This window comes from Gavialis gangeticus, unplaced genomic scaffold, assembly GCF_001723915.1.
Source record: "Gavialis gangeticus isolate Ggan-Ray unplaced genomic scaffold, GavGan_comp1, whole genome shotgun sequence".
NCBI lineage: Eukaryota > Metazoa > Chordata > Crocodylia > Gavialidae > Gavialis > Gavialis gangeticus.
In genome coordinates, this window is record NW_017729008.1 from 13,138,810 (window position 1) to 13,160,741 (window position 21,932).

Genomic DNA, 21,932 nt, shown 5'->3' on the forward strand with positions numbered 1-21,932 from the left:
CTGCGTCCCCGCCGCTAGATCCGGGGGTCTGCCAGCGGCGTGCCCGGGGGCAGCGTTTCCCCACCACGGCCGGGAGCGCGCGGGAGTTTGCCCGTTGGTTTCCGCTGGGTTTCGCGCCGCGGCCGCAGCCCGGCGCTGTCGTTGCGGGCGGGCTGTGAGCCGCGAGCGGGGCCCCGGGGACGGAGCTGCTGCCTCTGCTCGCAGCCCCGCACGCGCCCAGCGCTGGAAAGAGCCGCCGGGCACCCAGACCCGTGTCTGCGTGTGCCCAGTCTTGACGGGCCTGAGCAGCTCAGCACCCAGTTCATGCCTAAACCTGGTTCGTATCCAGTAACGGGGTGTTCCTCTGCCTGCCTTCCCTGAAGGGCTGGATCTGGTGGAGGCTCTCCGAGCCTGTCAGTGACTGCTTTGTGGTTTTGTCTTGGTTGGTTTTTTCAAAGAGCTGATGATGAAAACTTGTCTAACTTTGTCCCAACTACACAGTAGGTCCAACAAAAGATATCACCCTAAGAAATCCTTGCCTCTTATGGAAAAGTCTTGGTAGCAGCCCCTGATCTCCCCTTTCCTGGGTGATGGCCTTAACTACCAGGGTACAGGGTCTGACTCTCATTCTTTCTCTCTCTGGCCCAATAAATCTTGAATTTTCTTCTGGCCAGTGCACAGCTTTCATTGGAGGATGGAGGGTACCCCACCCCCAAATTCAGAATAGCTTTTTAGCCTGTTTGTTAGGACCCTTTCCTGGGAGATGGGAGATGGGAGATGTGGGTTTGAGCTCCCTCAGGCAGAGATTGGAATTACACCCAGTAAAATCCAAGGATTTTACTTTTCTCTCTTTAAAAACTGCAAATTCTCTGATTTAAAAAAATGTGCAAATTCTGATTAAAACCCCCAAAATCTGTGATTAAAATGAAACACTACTAATATATAGATACAGATAGATAGATAGATATAACTTGAACACAATGTTTTATTGATATATTTACAATTTTAATGCAATTTGGAAGGCTACCAGTGCCTCAATCCCTATAATAAAATAAATTCTAAATTCCTATACATTTTGGCATTTGATTTTTGGGGGTTTTTTAGCATGGAAAACCAGAGTTCTCCCTCCCCCCTTCACTCACCAGGACACAGGTCCAGCTGCAGCTGTCCCCCCAACTGCTTTGTGGCACTGAGCAGCCCTGATACGCCTGTGCCCTGCCCCTGTCATTGCCCCTCACTCCCAAGCCACAGTCACCAAGTCCTCTTGATGCCTCTCACTCCCCACCCACAGTCCCCTGCTCCCCAACCCTGCTGGAGGGGGCCCCCAGTTACCAGGGCTATGGGACCGGGGACCCAGGTCTGCAGCCCCCTGCCCCCCGCAGCAGCACCTGAACCCCAGCTGCCAACTGCAAGAAGCTCCAGCTGCTGCAGCCCCAGTGGGGAGTACAGCACGGAGCCTGGAGCCCCTCTCCCCAGTGGGTGGCACAGCCAGAGCAGAGCCCATGGAGGGAGCAGGGATGCAGGCTGCCCACTGCTGGCTCAGAGCTCCCCGCCCTACTGCCCTCCCACTGGCACCTCGGCAGCTCAGCAGGCTGGACATGGCAGAGTGGGGCAAGGCAGAGAAACTCAGTGCCACTGCCACTAGCCCCATGCTGTCATGGCAAGGTGCCCAACTGACAGTAACAGGGGGCACAGCCCCACACCACTACCCCCGCTGCTGCCAGGTGGGCAGGGGGCACCTCTCCATATCAGCGTGACAGCAGCTTGTGACAGCAGCACCAAACATCCCCGCCATGCTGAGTCCTGCTCACTGGGCCATGGAAGCCCAGCTCACTTCCTCCTTCATTATGGGGGCCTCAATTTCCCCCCACCCCCAGGCCCAGACTTATCTGCGGGAGCTGCTCTCCAGGCTACTTGGCAGCCACGTGTACATGTACATGTGCACAAGCACGGGGCACCCTGCCTGACTACCTTCCTCCCGCTCCCCACAGCCCCCTGGAACTCTGCCAGACTGGAAGGAGAAACCTACCTTAACCCACACTTTTCTCTTTTAAAGGAGGAAATCCAGGTTTTTCTCCTTAAAATGAGAAAATCTGGGTTTTACGACTTTTTTCCATCACAAACAGAAAACACAGATCCCTGGTCATAACCCTGGCTGTGATTTAAAAGTAGAAAGAGCCCTGATCAGGTCTTTGTATGAAAGAGTACAGGGGATCATTTGGGGCTGTAGACAGAAATATCTCCCAGAAAGTCCTGAGTGAGGTATCTGAGAGAACATTCAGGACTCACCCCTGCCCTCAGTCTGTCCTGTTTGGTTGAGCACAGCTGCAGGCTGAGCTTACTAACATAGGTGTAGCTCCCTGAATTTTTAGCTCAAAATATTTAAATGCAAGAAGTTGCACTTTGTATATAAAGTGTGACCATTTTAGAAATAATATGCTAGGATTCAAGTATACCTTTGTTTTTATTCCTGTAATTAAACATTCAGAGGCAAATGTGTCCATGATTGTTTCAGCCCCAAAAAAGGTGCAGTGTTGCTCTGTTAGACTGTGGATTTGGAAGGGTGCTGAGTAGTCTGACCTCTGCCTGGCAAGAATGAGATTTAAACATGCTTTGTGCTTTGCAAGAGTGGACTCTAGGGTAATCTGTTCTGCTTCAGCTGAAATAATTGACATTTATTACAAGGGGGGAAGGATCGGATCCTTCTTTTGGAACCATATTCTGCAATTCTGGAAGATTCTTGGGCTCATGTTTTATATGGGGAGATAATGAGCATAACCAGGAGTCACGATGACACAGACATTACTATTCCATGACTCCAGAGTCTGGTTTGGGTAGGCTTCTTCCTGGCAGGACTCCTAGGCTAGCGACAGAAATTACACATAAACCAGTATAAGTGATCAGAAACTGGTTCAAATCTGTAACACAAGAGACATTCAGTGCACATAAGCCACTTTCAAAATGGCTGAAAACAATTTAAGATAAAAAAAGCTGGGTGGATGTAGTATCAGACTTAACTGGTTTAGGTTAAATCGGTTTATTGAACTTTGTCCCACATCCCCTCCAGATTCAAGTTAACTCACAGTCTCCCAGCATCCCAGGATGCTTCACACCTCCCCCCGCCCCCACAGGTTGGGTGGGCTAGCCTTGGCCCAAGCAGTCTGCTCCAAATGAGCAGGGAGGCATGCTCTAGCACCCCCCAGCTTCTGGCCTGGGTCACTGCAGGCATGTGGCTGCATTTCTGGAATCAAAAGAGAATGTCTGTTCATTTACTTATCTGTTCAATCTACGTACTTTAAACTAACCAGAAAAGATTGAATTGATTCAGCCTCAGGCTTTTTGACTGTCTGTACTTAGCCCTAGAGGGCACATGGAACAGAAGCCCTATGAGTTAGAGACACCCAGGAATAAGGGGTAGGACTGAACTGTGCACCTCAATATCACTTACTAGAGCAACACGTCTAAATGCTCCAAATCATGGCTGTTAAAGTATACTTTTTATTAAGGGCAGAATGAATATATGGCCTCCACTCTGCTAACACTGCTTCCCTTGATTATCCTTGTCGATTTCTTTTGGCATACACCCTCTGCTTTCCTGGGGATGCCCATCATGCTTGGAAGGAGTTCCCTGGAAAAGCTGACAAAGTGCCACATTGTTCTCCTCAAACCCACCTGAACTGCAGTGCCTACTTGACATTTGACATAATTCATAGCTGGTGTGCTGGAGCTGCCGCTGACTGCACTATTCATAGATCTCTTGCTGCTACCTCGTGTTCTCCCTCCTCTGTTGTATCTACCTATTGTCTCTTGTCTTAAAATGAGAATCCCCACCCTCTTTTGGGCAAGACCTGTCTCTTTGTTATATTTGTACAGTGCTAAGCGCAAATGGGTCCTGGCACGTTATGCACCTCTGAAGTACACATATAGTATTATTAGTAATAATTGTTGATATGTTACTGTTGTTCTATTTGGGAGGGTTATTCAGTAAGGCCCCCATTTTCAAATGGGGGCAGGCCAGATTGGCTCTTAATCAGCTGTTAGTCAGTCTTCTGTGGGGGGTCCACCATGCGGTGCATGTCCAAATTGGGGTGGTAGGCTTTAAAGTTTTTGTACTGAAGGATGAAATGTCTTCCTTGTCAAAAGGACCCATACTAAAACTGTAATGGGACCTGAGGCCTATGGACCTTGCCCAGGATAATTAAAATGGAGAGAATTTCACCTCCCATTATTAGAAGCAAACACTGTGTTGTTCAGTGTTTGGGCCTGTGGTTTTAGGGATGTCAGCACAATCCATTTACTAGTATTTTGTATATATCAATAGTTATATTTGAGTTGTGCTAGGATGTAAGTATTACAAAGGATATTGCCTGACTTTGGTTTAAATAAAAACATACTTCCAGTAACACTTACATTTTATTGAATGCCTGTCGTAATTTCTCTCTTGTCCTTCAATTTACATTAATTCATCAGAGTAAATATGCTTCCTTTCATGTTTAAAGTAAAAAAAAATATTATTTTGATTCATTCTGCACTGGGTAAAAAGTTGAATATAATATTAATGTGTTGATCTAAAGTACTAAAGCTGTTGTTGTTTAGATCAGTGTTTCTCAGCCCGTGGGCTGTGACTCAAAAGTGGGTCACAAGAATATATGAAAGGGTCATGAACAAACTTTAAAAATGGAGTCTCCTTTAAAGGAGAAAAAAGTGGGAAACCTCAGCTTTTCCCTTGCAGGCTGGCAGGCTTCCAGTCTGCAATGAGCTGCTTGGGGCTCCACATGCCCAACACACCCACTCCCTGCCCTACACACTGGGAGGCTAGGGTCTGGAGGTGGGGGGCAGTGGGCTGGGAGTAAGGGGCACTGGATTAGGACTAGCCATCAATGTTTACAATGGGTCCTGGTACAAAAAAGGTTGAGAACCACTGGTTTAGATAAAATAATTGATGCTGGATTAACAAACGAATGGTCTGCATATTGCAGGAGGACAAAAAGTGTTTCACGTGTGACTCCCGTGATCCCTTCCATGACACTCTCAACACTGATAGTCATCGCATTGAAAATGTGGTCACAACGTTTGCTCCAAACCGACTGAAGCTTTGGTGGCAGTCAGAAAATGGTATGCAGTTCATCTAGGAATCATTTCCAATTATCATAATTGATTGCCCTTGATTGATTTAAGGGTTCCTCTGTGTGTGGTATTCTCCAAAGCAGCAGTGTCTGCCTAGTAATTACTGCTGCACAAAACTTTAGTGCCTTGAGCATGTCTGAGTAAAATTAGATTAATTTCAAGTGATTCTTTTTATTTTAGCAGAGTTATGGACTTTAGATGAGTATTGGTAAAAGCTATCAAAACATTTTTTAGACAAACTGCTTCCAAGCTTTTCAGTAATAAAAATCTTTGTAAACTAGGTCTAACAGAGTAGAATCACACTGTTGTTTTTAGAGGAAGGGGGTGTGGATGATGATCCAACTTTTTTAATTGGGCAGACAGCTGAGAAGGATCTGGCAGCTGCTTCAGTGCATGCTGGGAACTGGACAGATGTAGCACCCATTTATTCTCTCCCCTTCTGGAGGAACCAAGAATCAGGTCTGTGCTGTGGTACTGTTTGTTCCTGTCCCACTGCTTCTACTCCCTTACATTCACAAGACTATATTCATCTTACAAACAACAAAAATGAGCTCTGAAACAAAGCAGACAGAAAGCCACATGCTCTTTTGTTCCTTGTAAAATTCTTTTCCAGAATTTGTCAGTCACTTTTACTTTTATGGTTGTGCTCTTGGTCTGCCTAAATATGGAACATAAAGAGGCTGTATTTCCTCTAGATGACTTAGTCTGCTCTAAAGTTTGTAAGATGCACTTTTTAAATGATAATGGTGGCATGGCATCTTACCCTTTGCTAACATGTTTGCCATGTTACTGTAAGCTAAGTAACCTGATGATGTTTTGCAAAACTGCCTACTGAGGAAATGTTTACATTTAAATCCTTTTTAACAAGTTAGATTAATTCAGTTATCTGTTTCTAGTGTTTCTAGTTTAGCATTCCAAATAACTCATGTTTTTTTGCAATAGACTTGGCAAGCCAGCAGGCAAAAAAGTTTTAGCTCATAAGGTCATGCAAATGTCCCTCAACAATAAACAACACACAATGCTTTCTGTCCACTTCCTATTTTCCTGCACTTAGGCATAAAGCAGCGGAGATCATCGTGCTATATTCTGAACAAAACTGTAAAAATTTGGAAGTGCTGTATTATTCTTAGCGGGCTTTTTTGCCTCTTTCCCTTCCTTGACATTGTTTTATTTAAATGCTACTCACTGCAATATAATCAGTATCCAGCTGTTTCAAGACATCTTTTCGCATGCATCAAATAGTTTTTGGAACTGATTGCTTTTCTTTTCTGGCAATGGTCCAAAACCTTTACTACACAAAGTTATACAACACAGCTTGAAAAATGCTCTCTTACATGTCCCTTGTAAGTGGACAACTTTGGTGAATAAGGAGACTTGAATAAGTAGTTTCTGAAAAAAAATGAAGCTTTAATTTAAAAATGTTTCTAGCCCTGAAGGTTGCAAAAAGAACTACTACAACAGAGCTGGGCCTATAGGCTTCCTAATTGTCTGTTTTTGTTTGCATCTGCTCCAAGTCAACTTGTCAAGATTAAGAGGCTGAGTGAAATTAGCAAGATTTCTGTTTGGCAGTAGCATAACTGAGATGTGACAGCCTGGGCAGCACCCCTGGGTGCTGTCTTTGTGGCTGGGGGCATAAAGAGAGCCAGTGATGCTGTGGTGGCTGACTGCGCTGCTGCAATTGGCATTGCAGAAGCCAGCACTGCTCTGAGTGTTTGCAGCTGTCCCAGAGGCAGACCTGCCCTGCTACATCTCCACTGCTCAGTTTCATTCCTGATATTTGCCCTAAGGGACAAAACTGACCTGCATCATGTCAGTGGCTCGCTACCAATCAGAAGACTAGATGCTGGCCAGAGTTTGGTCATAGAGCTATACCTGATTGAGGAGGATCTAATAAAAAGAGATTATAAAGAGATTGGAAAGACACCCTTGCCATTTTCAGCCTCTGGAGTGGGGCAAGAGAGAGAGAAGAGAGGGAATCCCTCATACAACAGGCAGAGAGATTGAGGGTCTTGCAATTGTAAAAAAACCCCACTAGACAGTAACTGATAGAAGAGGTGGAGCCTTTTGCAGGGGCTACCATTTAAGTGTTGCCAGCAACTAAAGATGAGTGCAGGGCTTCTGGCTGTCCCTTTCCAGCCCCAAGCCATCCCTTGTATCATCTGTTGTTTAGCAACTTTAGCTCATTTATACATTCTAAGATAAAAGCAGTGTTCCCCAAACTTCTGATACCTGGGGCACCCTTTTTCCAGATTAAAATTGGCAGCACACTTTACTCACTTGTCCGCAGCTCTACATCTGGGTTGTGGGCCCCATCTGGTCCATGGGCTGTCTTGCCCATTTTTCACAGCGTGCTTCACACTCTCTGTGGCACATCGTTTGGGAATCACTGGGTAAAAGTAATGCAGTTTCATGTTCTTCCACATGGGGACAAGAGGAAAATCACTCTGCACTTTGCACTGTGCAGTACTGCACAAATGGCAGCAAGTGAAATGGACATCCCTACATGTGAAACTAGAATAGATGCATACTGGGCAGAGAACATGCACTACAGAGAACCTATTGTATATACCCACCGGGTAGTGATCCAGTGGATCCATGTTGTGTATAAGTGTTCATTCCTATACTGTTTCCAAACTGTTTCACAAACTCACATTCCTAGGCAGAGAACCATTTGTGTGGTGCCAGAATTCTTCTGATTGAGTTCTCAGTGGTTATAACTCCTAGCAGAAGGAATCATGATTTATTTCCATTGAATAAAGTCCTTGTGCACATGGGGAAGGAAGTGTCAGCCAAGGTTTCAACCTTGTAAAATTGCAAAGATTCCCTTTCTTTTAGGCCTCTGCAGAAGGCTTGATCCCAGATGAGTTATGCACATTGTGTATGACTTTGGATGAAACCCTTAATTTCCCTGTGCCTCAGGTTCCCATTTATAAAGCATAGCAAATTGTACCACAAATACTGGGCAAAAGTTAAATGCACTAAACACCATAAAGACCAAGCGCACATACAGCACTTCATAAATGCAACAGGCAACCCTGCATTGCATTACATTTAGAAAATTGGCAAATACTGTGTCTTCAGCATCCCCACAGCAAATCCCTAATGTTTATTATAACACTAATCTGACTGGCAAGGAAAAAGGGTCTTTATCCTACCAGAGTGAGGAGCTCTTTAGAAAATATTTGAGTTAAATCTTAACTGACAAATGCTCTTATTTACTGTGCAGCTTCCTTTTTCTGTTTTCTGTAGGTTTGGAAAACGTAACTCTCCAGCTCAATCTGGAGGCTGAATTCCATTTCACTCATCTCATCATGACCTTCAAGGTGAGGAATCCATAGCATTCTCACAAATCACAAACCAGAGCACTGTGTAATCTAATGTTTGTCATGGATGGTAGTTGCAGTCTTAACTGGCTGTGTACCTCCTGGCTTATACCCATGAAGACATTTATATAGGTCAAATATGTAATGTCCCAGATTTGAAGAAGCAGGCCTTAATATGTGCAATTAAAAATGCTAATAATTTTAGAATGCAGGGGAGATTGAATTTATAAAAATATTAGCTTCAGTTGTAACTGGCTCTTTCAGTATGCACAGATAAATTCTGCTTTGGGTGAAGCCCAAACTTTTGTAAAATGTAAGATTAAAGCCCTCTTATTGCTTGTTTGAGCTTTGTAACAAAAATGGAAGAAATGGCCTGACTCTTAGAAGGGCTGACCACACCTCTATTCCTCCTGAACTCAGAAAGTAGGGATGTTTTGCAAATTATTTTTTGACATTGAGATTGTGGAAAGCAGCAGAAAGAGTAGCTGGGAAAATCTGCTTATGTGGTTGTTTTTATTGTGTGTGTTTTACAAAATGATTATTAAAATCAAATTATATCAGCAAGGTCTTCCTTTAAAATTGGCATTAGTGTTCCTTTTCACTTGGCAAGTGAAGACATTTCCAGGAAGAAAGAACATCTGTATACAAAGTGCCTTTGTTTCTTTTCAAGCAGATGTCTTGGAAAGACAGATTATGTACCATATGTCTTAAAGTACATGGAGGCGTTAGCAGCAACTCCTTAGTTCACATTTTGCTGATACTTATATTTATTGTAGGACTAAAATCCTAGTTCTTTTCCATGTAAATGATGTTATTCAGGCTCCCGGTTTTACATATTAGGTTTTAGGACAGCTGTATTTTTGGTAGTACAGTACATTGGCAACATGTAGGGGATGCATACAGGTGCACGTACACCCCCTGAGATTGGCTGCTGCCAGTGTGTGTGTGTGTGTGTGTGTGTGTGTGTGTGTGTGTGTGTGTGTGTGTGTGTGTGTGTGTGTAACTTGTCAAATGTCATTACATGTATATTCATATTTCTAAACTGGGTGTGGAAGGTGCAGGACTGGACTTGGGCATGTGGAAACAGGACAGCTAGAGGGGGTGACCTGCAGGTAACCATACCAGGCTGAAAGGAGTTGTAGACTGTGAAAGGATTTCAAGAAGAGTGTGGCAGTGCAGGGATCCATGGGCTGTAAACTCTTAGTTGAAGCATTGTCTTTGTCTTGTACTTGTACTCAGTACAATGAATTCCCCAGTTCCCCCAGACTGGAGCTCCCAGGGCGTATAGTAGTATACAGTACACAGTAATAAAAGATGAATAGCTCTTCACATACATAAATATTAGCATTGATCTATGGATCCAGGAGTTTTAGGTGGAGGCATCTAGTCTTGACCTGAAGGCACCAGGAGGTAGGAATTCACTATTTTCATTTACTTATTCAAAACCCTGTGGAATTCCCTTTCATCTGCAAAAACACCAAAACCTTAACCAAGACTTAACTTTGACCATGGACCTTTTCATGGATAAATGCTTCATTCATTGTATATCTTTCCAGTGCCACATAGATATGTGTTGGTAAAATATCACCATTTTTGACAGCACCATTGAATGAGGTTGGAATTAAGGTGTAAGGGTTGGGTATAAGTGGGAGGGATTAATGTGTACATTAAAAGAAAGTCCATAGTAAAAATGAAAGCCTATATGCTGTGTAGTGGTGGATGTGGGTAATATTTTGAGTGAGAAGCACCTGACACCACTCAGGGAGGTGAATGTTACTTTGAGTGATGGCATTATTCAGTTTGTTCTGGTGGAATTTGCGCTTGCCCAGCCATAAGTCTTAAATTGCTAGATTTTTGTTTGGTATGACACAAGTCTGTAACTTGGATGTCAGTTTTAGGTATGAGGCACCAATAGACTTTGCTTGTAGCTGTAACAGTAGTGCTCTTATTTGGCCTTTTTAGGATCTTCTGTAAATATATAACACTTTGGTGAACCTTGTCCTTACCACAAGCCATATATTAAATCCATGTTTGAATTTTAAATTTCATTTAATGTTTTAAGTGATTATAATTCCAGATTAGCCAGGATTTTAAAGATGGGATTGAGTTAAAAATCTTATTTATCCCAATAGCTAATTTTTCTTGTAATTGCTATAATACTTGTAGGCAAGTAGAAGAGCCATCCACTTTAGATAAATATCTAATTCCAGAGTTTGGTCAAAGCCAGCTAAAACAATAATTGGAAATGGAGCGTATTTGTACAGAATGAAGATGAATTTCATACTTGGGGATAAAACAATTTTTAGTTCAACCAACAGGATAATAAATAAGGTACAAAGGAAGATAGTACAGACAGATATCAGAGGGAAAGGTGGAAAGTCTTATTACACTTCTCCATGCAAGAAGAAACTTAGCAAGGCTCTCAGAGAACAATGTTAAGAAGGGAAAAAAACTATAACTGGATACCCTCCCTCCTTCTCATCCTTCCCCTGTGTGACAGGAAATGAGGGGCCCATTAGGTTTTCCTGTGGGTCTGGACTGAATGAAGAACAGAGGAAGAAATAAGTAATGAGGGAATGTGTTTTCTTCACTGAAGAAAAGAAACTCAAAAAATGTTCTAAACAATTTTACTCTCACATTGATTTTGAATAGGCCTCTAGAATCTTACCAGCTTTATATTTAAAGACATATTTTAAATTTGTTGCATTACTTGCTTGTTTAATTATCCATTGTTAAATATTATTTTAAAGAAATTCCCTGGTTTGTGTCTGATTCAAAAGAAGGCTTGGCCATATTCAGTTTCCAAAGCCTGTCCTGTAGTAGTAATAGTAGCAGAAACAGGAGGGTAAACTTAAAAATATTTGGGGTAAAGATAGGGCTGGCGTTTAAATCCTGGCACACTGGTTGTTTGTTCTAATTGAGTGATGGAGATAATCCAAGTAACGCATACATATCGTCTGACTCATTCTTCTCCTTCTTTCAGGCATTCCGCCCAGCTGCAATGCTTATAGAAAGATCATCTGATTTTGGAAAAACCTGGCAAGTATATAGATACTTTGCATATGATTGTGAGAATTCGTTTCCTGGAGTTTCAACTGGACCCATGAAGAAAGTAGACGATATCATTTGTGATTCCCGATATTCTGACATTGAGCCTTCAACTGAGGGAGAGGTTGGAGGGTTTTTTATATATATGATAAAGACTTTTTCTTTGAAAATTCAAGCTTCCTTAATTTAAAGGCTGATTTTTTAATTTTCTGTTCTTCCTTTAGGTCATATTTCGTGTTTTAGATCCTGCTTTTAGAATTGAAGACCCATATAGTCCAAGGATTCAGAGTACGTGCAGTTACCTTACATTTCCATGTTAACAAATGTTTTAATTAATTTTTAACAATCAAAATGATCATCCTTGCTCAATGACCTGTCCTGCAACAAGAGCACCACACTTATGGAACTGTTCTCTCTCCATGAGCTTTAATGGGGGTCCACATAGGGATAAAAACCAGTGTCTCTAACTCCCAATAATTTTATCATGAGTTATATTTGGTGGTTTTCTTAAAGCCTCAGCTGCTGAGTTATAGGATTATGCTGGAATCTTGGCTTTTGTCAAAAAAAACCCAAACAAGTTTCTAACACTCTCTGTTGTAGATGAAAGCTTAAAAATATGACCCACTGAAAGCATAACAACAAAAATACAAAGGGAACTGTAAAATTATTACTTTTAAACCTAACATATTTTTGCCATGCTTATGATTTCAGGAATATGACTCATTATTCTTGAACATTTGGGTTTAACATCATTATTTAATATAATATTAAAGATCTGCCTGACATCTGATTGCAGGAGTATCTCTCAAGACATTCAAATTAATGTAGTGGTCATTTAGAGTCAGAGGGATGAAGGAATGCAAGGATGCAATATACAAGTGTATTGCTATATGGAATTATAAAGTGTGAAAGAAACTTGCTAGGTGCTTTGCATCTATAAAGGCTGCAGGTTAATCCCTTAGTTTGAATTTTAATATCCATTTTCTCTCAAAACTTGCATTAATTTCTGTCAGTATAAAGCTGGATCAGAGAGCAAAGGAAAACAAGTGAAGTAAAAGGCTGTCTGCTACATTGGTCAAATGTTTCTGTTTGATCAAAGCTTGCAAAGAGAAATGAGAAGGAATATCTTATTGTATAGGTGTGAGTAGAACGTTTTACCATTCCCAAACATGAGAGAAAAATGGGTTTTAATAATATTGATCAATATGTAAACAAAAAGTCAAGTTAATTTATATTAATGTTTGTTACCTTCCTGGGAGATCTTTCTGTTAAAAAATAACACTTTTTTATTTGGTCTGTGTTGGGATACTGGTTTCTGTCATCCAAGTAGAACTAAGCATATACTTTGTTTATGTGGGCATATAAGAAAGTTTGTATCCTAAATGTTTTTCCAGTTTCCAGCTCAAGTTCCTCCAATCATGCAGCTGTCTTGGTTTCTTTCAATTCAAGGAGATGTTTGTTTGTATTTTTCCCTGCAGACCTATTAAAGATCACAAATTTAAGAATCAAATTCACCAAGTTGCACACTTTGGGAGACAACCTTTTGGATTCTAGAATGGAAATCAAAGAGAAGTACTACTATGCCATTTATGACATGGTGGTTCGTGGGAACTGTTTCTGTTATGGACATGCCAGTGAGTGTGCACCAGTAGAAGGTTTTAGCGAAGAAGTGGAAGGAATGGTAAATACTTACACTTTTTCACAGCAAAACCATGTTGGAGCCCCTTGTACCCGACTCTGCTCCATTTGATCCTGCTGAGTAGTGACATTAAGGCAGGAGCGGAGAAAATATGGCCCATGGGCTGGGTTTGGCCCTCCAGGCAATTCCATCCAGCCTACAGATACCCACCAATTGTATCCCACTCAGCCCCCACACCTCACTCCCACCCTGGTGTGTGGAAAGGCCCAGACCAGCCAGCACACAGCTTCCTGGTGGGGCTGCTGCTGCCACTGCTGCAGGCACCGGGGGACCTGTTAGGCTTCCCTGGCTTCCAGCGGCTCCTTCTTCTCTCCCAGCTGCAGCACTTGCTCCAGCCAACAGGTAGGGAAACGCAGGGTGGCAGGGAGCTTGGGGCTGGGACTAGCGGGAGCTCAGACCCGCGTCCAGGTGGCAGCAAGAGTGCAGAGCTCAGGTGAGCAGTGTGCAGGTGGGAGGGGGTGTGTGTGTGTGTGTGTGTGTGTGTGTGTGTGTGTGTGTGGACCCCCCTCCCCCCCCCCACTGTGTGCAATAGTAGGTGGCAGACACTTGCGGCCCGCACAGGTGCTGCTACCTAACTGTGCGGCTCTAGCTAGAGCTGCACATGGCAGCAAGAAGCACAGCCTGCGTGACTCTCCCCTATTGCACAGGGCTCCCTGCGACACATGTGCAGCTCCCAGCACTCAGGTGCCACCAGGGGAATCCCCACACGATAGAGCCAGTGGCCTTCTCTACTGCCTGCTGCCATGGAAGCCAGGGGTGGAGCTCCCTGCCACTTCTGGCAGACTCCCGGCAGCTGCACATGGTGGGAAAGGCAGCTGGCTCCATCATGCAGGGCTTCCCCTGGTGGCAAGTGAGTGCTGCGAGCTGCATGTATGCCGCAGGGAGCCCACCGTGATAAAGGTGGGCCAGGCAGGCTGCGTTCCTTGCCACCATGTGCAGCTCTGGCCAGAGCTGCATGTGGTTGGGCAGCAGCACCTATATGGGCCATGAGTACCCCAAGGGCCCTGCCTGCTGCTCCTGCTGCCACTGGCAGGAGCTGTGCACCATGGGGGGGAGTGTATTGGGGGTCCCCACAGCCCCACACCTTCCCTCACACCCCACAAACCCCACACCCTGCCTCCACAACCCCCCCACACATACACACACCCTGCAATGTACCCTACACCCATTCACAAACCCCACATGCACCCACACCCCCCACACCCCATCATACACACACACCCACCTCCAACCACACCCCACACACAAAATACAAGAGTAAGACTTTATTTTTGACCTATTGTGCAGTCATTGCTATATACGCTACACAAACTCAAGGAATGACAAAAACATTTTTGTAATAAAATTAAAATACGTTATAGTAGATGTTTGACTTTTAGTATATGCTTTGGGTTTTTTTCTGGTTCAGGTGGCAACCCCCTCCAATATGAGTACTTCCAGGGCCAGGGGAGGGACTTCTAGTGGCAAAGGTCAGGGGCTAGGAGTGGGACTTCTGGTCCCACAATGGCACCGGGGGGGGGCTGGGCACCTGTCAAGGGGCAGAACTACCCTCGCAGCCCTTAACAGATCATGAAAACTCATTAAGTGGCCCCCCAGCCAAATAATTGCCCACCTCTGCAGTAAGGTGTGAAGCCAGATGGCCCACCAGTGATAGAAGTTGGCCCTTTATTTGGCTTTATATAAAATGATACTTACCTTTTAAAATGTATTATGTTGGTCAATCATGAATAGCGAAGAACAGTTTTAGATTACTTTAATGTCCCATTTTCTTTCTAATTACACTAAAGACCTGATTAAATTAACAGGCAATGACTTGAAATGGATATAAAAATGAGTATTTTTAATGAAAACTTGCACTAACTTATACATGTTGTAAGAACCTTGCATTTCATTATACCTCCAATATTTCTATAAATACTGAGGTCTGAGCCATGGTTTTGATAGCTATATAATTATGACTTGTATGGGTTTCTCCCCACTTTCACCAAAGCATCTTTGATAGGCACTGCTGAAGGGAAGATACCAAACTAGATGAATCAGTGTTTTGGTAACTTAATTTTATGTTGTTAGCTAGTAGACAAGTAATGATTTGGCCCTGATGAGTTTCTGAGGTCATGTTAAGTCAAACTGTGTGTCACTTATTCTTTCTGGTAGATATTTACTCATCCAAATAATTCCATTGAAGAAGATGGGTCTCCTTTTGTGCAAGTGAATTTTCATTGACTTGAACTAGGGGCTCACAGTCTGGCCTTTTGTGTACAGGATTGTGTCCTCCTTTATGGACATTCATTATCCAATACATGTCAATAAAAGTCTGTTGAATATACATTGGTCATTCTGCAAGTGGGTGGAAAATAATGACTTCTATTTCCATTCAAGTGAATTCTCTGGATTGTGTTGGGTATTCCCCACATCCCTTCATTGTCTATAACTAAATATATTGCATTTGTTTTCCTTTTCTTGCAATAGGTCCATGGGCACTGCATGTGCAGGCATAATACCAAAGGACTAAACTGTGAACAGTGTTTGGATTTCTACCATGATTTACCATGGAAACCAGCTGAAGGCCGCAATAGTAATGCATGTAAAAGTAGGTTTAATTAACTAGAAATACTGAATCGTGTTACTATTTACATTTAGAGTTTGATGCATTTTTACATAGGTGGTTTATGGGCTTTTTGGTTGTTATAGAATAATGTCTTTGCAGTTCATTTAAGAATAATGTTACATTGAAAATGTATTTCTTCACTAGAACTAGGTTGTTGCTTCCATTTTTGTTTTGAATCTCAGGGTGCAATTGCAATGGACACTCAACCCAGTGCCATTTTGATATGGCTGTATACGTCACAACTGGAAATACCAGTGGTGGAGTGTGTGATGACTGCCAACATAACACAATGGGACACAACTGTGAGCAATGCAAACCTTTTTACTTCCAGCATCCAGAGAGAAATATACGGGACCCAAACATCTGCGAGCGTAAGTGCAACGCCATCCCTCTGAATGCTAGAGCCCACTGTGTCTATACTTTGACCACCAAGGCATTCAGTTAAAGTATTCAGAAACAGCAGCTCCTGTATCCTTCTGTCTTGTTCCTCTTCTTTCAGTTACTGAGTGATCTTGAACAAAGGTTCTTCTTAAGGAGATCTGGGCTAAACTTGTTCTGTTCTTTTTTCTGTGTTTAAAATGCTGGATATGGAAACTATTCAGTCACCTTATGTTCAGAATAATAATACCTAGCTTCTACACGGTGAATGAACAATAGCAATCCGGTCTAGGCGTTGGCTGTTTCTTTTGGTGTAATTAGTAAGACATATGCATTGCTTCCATTTTAGCTTGTACTTGTGATCCAGCGGGCTCCCAAAATGGTGGAATATGTGATCGTTATACTGACTTTTCTGCTGGCCTTATTGCTGGACAGTGCCGCTGTAAATTTTTTGTGGAAGGGGAACGATGTGATATCTGCAAAGAAGGATTTTATGGATTAAGTTCAGATAACCCAACCGGATGTCTATGTAAGTAGAAATCCTATGAAATAGCAACATACCAGTGTTCATATGCATGTGATCAAAAGTGCTTCATGGAAGAGTTAGGTGCAGAGGAAGAATCTCTTGTATTCACTGTGGCTTGGGTGAAGAGGGAAGAATGTGACCTGAAGATGTCATGTGACTGGGATTCCCCCCTCTTCCCTCAGAAGTTATTTATCTTTAGTATTAAATTCAGTTGAAACATTTAAAGTATCTTTTTTCTTTTATTTTGATTTAAGCCTTTAATTTAATCTAAGGAAGTTTTGCTAGGAGGAACATTGGCAAAAAAAGTTCATAATAGATCTGTTGACTGGGAAGTGAAAGAAAGCCTTATTGTAAATATTTGTATTAAATAACTTGTAAAATATAACTAAAACCCAGTGTTCCAATTTATTTAATTGTATTTCTCAATAAAGCTTGTGCATGTAATCCTTTGGGGACTCTTCCTGGAGGGAATCCTTGTGATTCAGAGACAGGAAACTGCTACTGTAAGCGACTAGTAACAGGAAAGCACTGTGACCAATGTTTGGTAAGTAGTTTGGCTATAAAAATAGATTTATAATAGAGAAATACACTTACCTGAAAGAGGCAGAGTGGAGAGGGAGATGGTGTCAGGGATCTGTGACTGACTAATAACAGCCATGTGGAAATAGTTACTTCTAAACGTAAAGTGATGTTGAACGTGTTTTAAAATGAGTTGGAACGTAAGCCAGAAAGGGAGTGAGCAAGTGAAAAATATTGAAAGACCAAAACAATCAGCCTTATTTTGTGGGGAGCGAGGTTGGAGCAGACTATGCAGTTTTCTTCTTACAAGGAACTTCTGGGACAAATTCTAATATGTAGAGATCTGACAGTCGGCATTGCCTGCAAATTAGGCAGGTAGTTCTAGGATGTTCAACACTTGCATAACCCACTAACTGTAGTCTCCAATCTTTACTTGGTTATAAAACTTAGACTGAAAAAATGTTATGTGACGCAGATCTCTAAGATGTGAAAGGCTCAGGCTGAAGCACTCCTGTTGAAAACTAGCAACCATATAATCAGAAGGCCTGTTCCAGCTTTATGGGGGCATGGGCCCCATACAGGTGCATACATGCATTTGAGTTATTTGACAATAAACCCTGTGGAAAATCTGAGCATGTCAACTGTTTCTCTTGAGAACATGGTGTAGAATAACAAGAACAAAATTGTGCACTAGCAGCATTTCCCACAGACAGAGCACATTAAGCCAGTGCTCTGTTAATCCCCACCTACAATTTCCAGGTGGAGGTGAAGTTATCAGCTTGAACTAGTTAAGTATCCAGGTCCCAAGCCAATGAAAATGCACCTTTTCTGGTGCCACACAGGCCTGATTGTGAACTGGAAACCTTCCAAGTCAAAGAAAGGGAGAAAGGGTGGTGGCTAGAAGGGCACTTTCTGTCAAGGACACTCAGCTTGGACCTGGCTCCTGCCTGTACCCTGCTTCTGCAAGGGCCTAGATTTGTTAACTTCCAGACATGATGCAGACTACACTGCTGCTGGCTTTGGGGAAACAAGCAGGCCAGCAGCATATTGGTTATATCTCAATGATGGCATTATAAAAGGGTTGGTGTAATAATTGTTTGTTCAGTTCTCTGTGTCTATGATTCACTTGCATTATTTTGTAATGTTTAAAAATAAAAAACCAGGGCTGTGCTTAGGGTGTGAGCTAGGCTCTGTTAAATCGACACCTCACTGCAGCTTTAATGACCTATTGTTCTGCAGCCTGAACACTGGGGTCTGAGCAATGACATGGATGGATGTCGGCCTTGTGACTGTGACCAAGGGGGAGCGCTAAACAATAAGTAAGTTCATTTCAGGTACACTCTCTTAATCATTCACCACAGAAGTAAGTTCTGCTTCATTTGCCACCACATTGTTTAGGGTTTATCTCTTCTGGGGAAATTCATGAGGGGCTAGCTGCAAGCTGCAATGTCACTAGGTGATAGTGAAAGCACTCCCCCCGCTTTTTATGTTCTTTGATAGCACTATTGTGCTCCAGGCCACCCAGGGTGTGATGTTAGCAACAGGGTTAGTTGTGATTGTGCCCCATATTTGAAGAAACATATAGCCACACTGTTGCAGGAACAGACCATAGATCAGGCTGTGTCTCAGATTCTGGGTACGTCCCACTTTTTTCCTGCACCAGCCCCAGGGCTGATGAAGCATTTTGACCCTGAAGCACTGGCCAGGCTACACTGCTAGGTGTATTGGGGGTGAATCAAAGCTCTGCTTGTGAGCTCCCCTCCTCTTAGCGCAGGAGGGAACACCCTGTCTGGTTGAAACAGCTCTGCCCTCTGGAGTGCTGTCTGTGGTAGGGGGAGTATGGCCTATTGAAAAATTCCCAACCTAATTATTGTTTTCATTCAGAAAATGATCATTTTACAAAACAACCATTTTGTGGAAAGGGAGCAGTTATAAAGAAATTCTCATCAGGAAAGACTTTTCACAACCAAGATGGAACTTTTGTTCAGAGATGGGTCACTCTTGAATTGCCAGGGTCTTGGCAGGGTCTGCAGTGTAGGAGATGATAGTACCAAGCACATGCTTTCTGGAGCTAGGCTCTGTTTTTTCCCTCCTCCACACATCATCGCAAAATGCTTTGGTTTTGTCCCGCTGTGGAATGAGAGACATTTTTGACAGTTTTATGGGACAGTAAAACCACTTCTTTCAGGACTTTAATGGCACCAATGCATGAGCGTAAAGAACAAACCATATTTGGCCCAAAGTTTCATGATGATTTCAGCAAACAATTTGTTCCATAAATATAGCAAACCAGTGAGATTACCTGCAGTTCATAGCACCATGTCAACATTATCTTCCCCAAGTGATCTTCCCTATCTGTATCTGAATAACTTACATAGTTCTAGTTATTTAGATTGCAAGTTTCATTCCTTCTTGTCTTTTTACCTTCACAGGGGATATCATCTACACTTAATACATTTCTGGATCCAACTTTTTTTTTTTCCTGTCTGGTGGGGGTGGGCAGGCATATGGAGTGTTGTTGACTATTGGAGTAAGGATTTGCAGTTTCCCCCAGGTATGCTAATAGCAGCAATTGCAAAACCATTTGGGGAAGGTAGTTATTTGGCTGGCAGGAAAGCAAACAGCTGTACTTTCCTTTGGGCTCTGTAAAGCTCCCTGGAGAGCTGTGCACTCGTTCTGCTTGGCACACAACAATCAAACTGTTTGCTTCTCCCAGGTTTGTTTACTGGTTTACAAGTAGCCCTTTGGGAAGAGGTGAGGTTTGCCCAATTGAAGATTATTCCATTCAGCTGCTTCATTGCAGTTTTCTGGCTCTTTAATTGGGGTGTGTAGACAGTACTGAAACACTCATAGCTGGCTTGAAAACCTAGTTCTGAATCTGGGAATATCACCACAGGAGCAGAATTAAGTATAGCCCAGAAAGTGAGCTCATTCTCCTGATAGGACAAATATCCCATAAATGTTAAAATCAATCCAAAGGATAACTTTCTGGATACTCCTTTGGGACAGCGAAGGCATTCCTGGCTTTCTTTGCATAGAATGGCTTTTTCTTCTGGAGGAAACTGAAGGAAGCTAATGGAGACAGAGCTTCAAGTTGTGGCTGAAGTAACTCTTGCTTTCTGTCCTGCTTTCTTAAACATTGGTAAAGAAAAAAAAAAAGGCTCTACTCATCATTTTTTAGTTTTTTCTGTTTTAAGCAGTTTGCAGAGGACCTATTTTTCAAATTTTACTTGATTTTTTTTATAACAAACTTTTAGTAAAAGCTTTTATTACTATTTTTATTTTATTTAAAATGGCAATTAAAACATCCAGAACATTTCATGAGAAACAGAAGATTTTGGGGGTTTTTTCCTGCAAAAAGTTTGATTGACACAAAAAAAAATATTTCTCATTGAGAAAGCTATGTGAAAATGTTTGACCAGTTTAATTCAGGAATAGAATCTGCTTAGAGAGTGGAATCCTTTAAATATTGCATGGATGCTTTCAGGGTAATCAAAAGAAAGTCCTGGAAACAAGGTTTAGTATCTTTAGTATTTAAAAAATAGAGAAAGGTGACTGAGAGTCACTAAGGCTAAAAACAGATTCGTCTTTGGAGTGAGATCAGCCATGACATCAGCCACGTCCCAACACAGTTGATCTGCTTCATTTGTGTCTACAGGTGTCACCCAAGGCCATTGTCCTGCTGGGTTGGGCTCCTGCTGCTCCAAGGACCTCAGGGTCCTGATATTGTAGGACCATGGCCCTGGGTATTGTGTCCTGACCCAGGGCACAGGTCTGTAAGCTGAGTAATCCCCAGGATCATGGGGATTCCTCCACTTGCAGTCACATACTGGATCAGCACACAGCATTGTGATATGTGTGCAGTGTGAATCCCTTTCAGGAGTCCATTTCATGGTGCCATACCCTGCATCTGAAACACTGGGCCCCTGGGATACCCCTGCAGGATCAGGCCCCTTCATACCTGCAGACTTGCAGTATGGAAATTCCCCTGCAGAGCAGGAACTGGACTTCCCCACTCTGCACCTGCACAGGATTTCCCAGGGAGTGCATTTGTAAGCATGGAGTAGAGGAGCTCATGGGGTTTCACACTCCACACCTGTAGATACAGGCTCTGGGTTGGAGCCAGGCCTCAGGGACCGTTGTTTTGCAGTATCAGGCCCCTGAGACCCCAGGAGTATCATCCAGGATGGCTGGAGAGCACAGGTAGCCCCTGCCTGCCCACACTCTTGCATCATAATCAAACAGACATCCACTGTGAAAAGGCAGCATAAATTATTGCTACAGATTGTCATGGCCACAATTTTGGGTATTTGTGTCATGACAAGAAACATGGACATCTGTATGCTCAGGTTCTGTGTCACCATAAAACATTTTATGGTGGCACAAGGGTGATGTCTATTGCAGCCTGAGTGTCAGTAAAATGGTTTTACTCAGGTAAAAGGCAGGGGAGAGGTACACCTTGTAGAGTAACTGAATCCAATGCGTAAGCTTTCATGAGCAACAGCTCAGGTTACGCATCTCTGGTTTATGTAGAAAATAAAAAAGCTAGTTATGAAACAAGGAATTTCATTATATTAACTTCTGTTAGGACTTTTTCCTATCGCCACATTCCACTCCATGCCACAGGAATTGGGTTACCATATTTCCAGTTCCAAAATAGAGGACACCTGTGGGGGGGGGGGGGGGCCAAATATATGATTTGGGGGGGGAGGGATATGGGGGGGC

General features: G+C 42.9%; 1 protein-coding gene across 1 annotated transcript in view; it reads left to right on the forward strand.

Moving 5' to 3' along the window:
* LAMB1 (laminin subunit beta 1) overlaps window positions 1-21,932 on the forward strand; it is a 71,127-nt gene that overhangs the window by 509 nt on the left and 48,686 nt on the right. Inside the window, exons 3-12 of the mRNA XM_019509399.1 lie at window positions 4,959-5,094; window positions 8,356-8,429; window positions 11,413-11,601; window positions 11,702-11,765; window positions 12,956-13,158; window positions 15,646-15,766; window positions 15,967-16,155; window positions 16,512-16,691; window positions 17,120-17,232; window positions 18,447-18,526. Of these exons, the coding sequence (XP_019364944.1) occupies window positions 4,959-5,094; window positions 8,356-8,429; window positions 11,413-11,601; window positions 11,702-11,765; window positions 12,956-13,158; window positions 15,646-15,766; window positions 15,967-16,155; window positions 16,512-16,691; window positions 17,120-17,232; window positions 18,447-18,526 (1,349 nt within the window). The remainder of the gene's footprint in view (window positions 1-4,958; window positions 5,095-8,355; window positions 8,430-11,412; window positions 11,602-11,701; window positions 11,766-12,955; window positions 13,159-15,645; window positions 15,767-15,966; window positions 16,156-16,511; window positions 16,692-17,119; window positions 17,233-18,446; window positions 18,527-21,932) is intronic.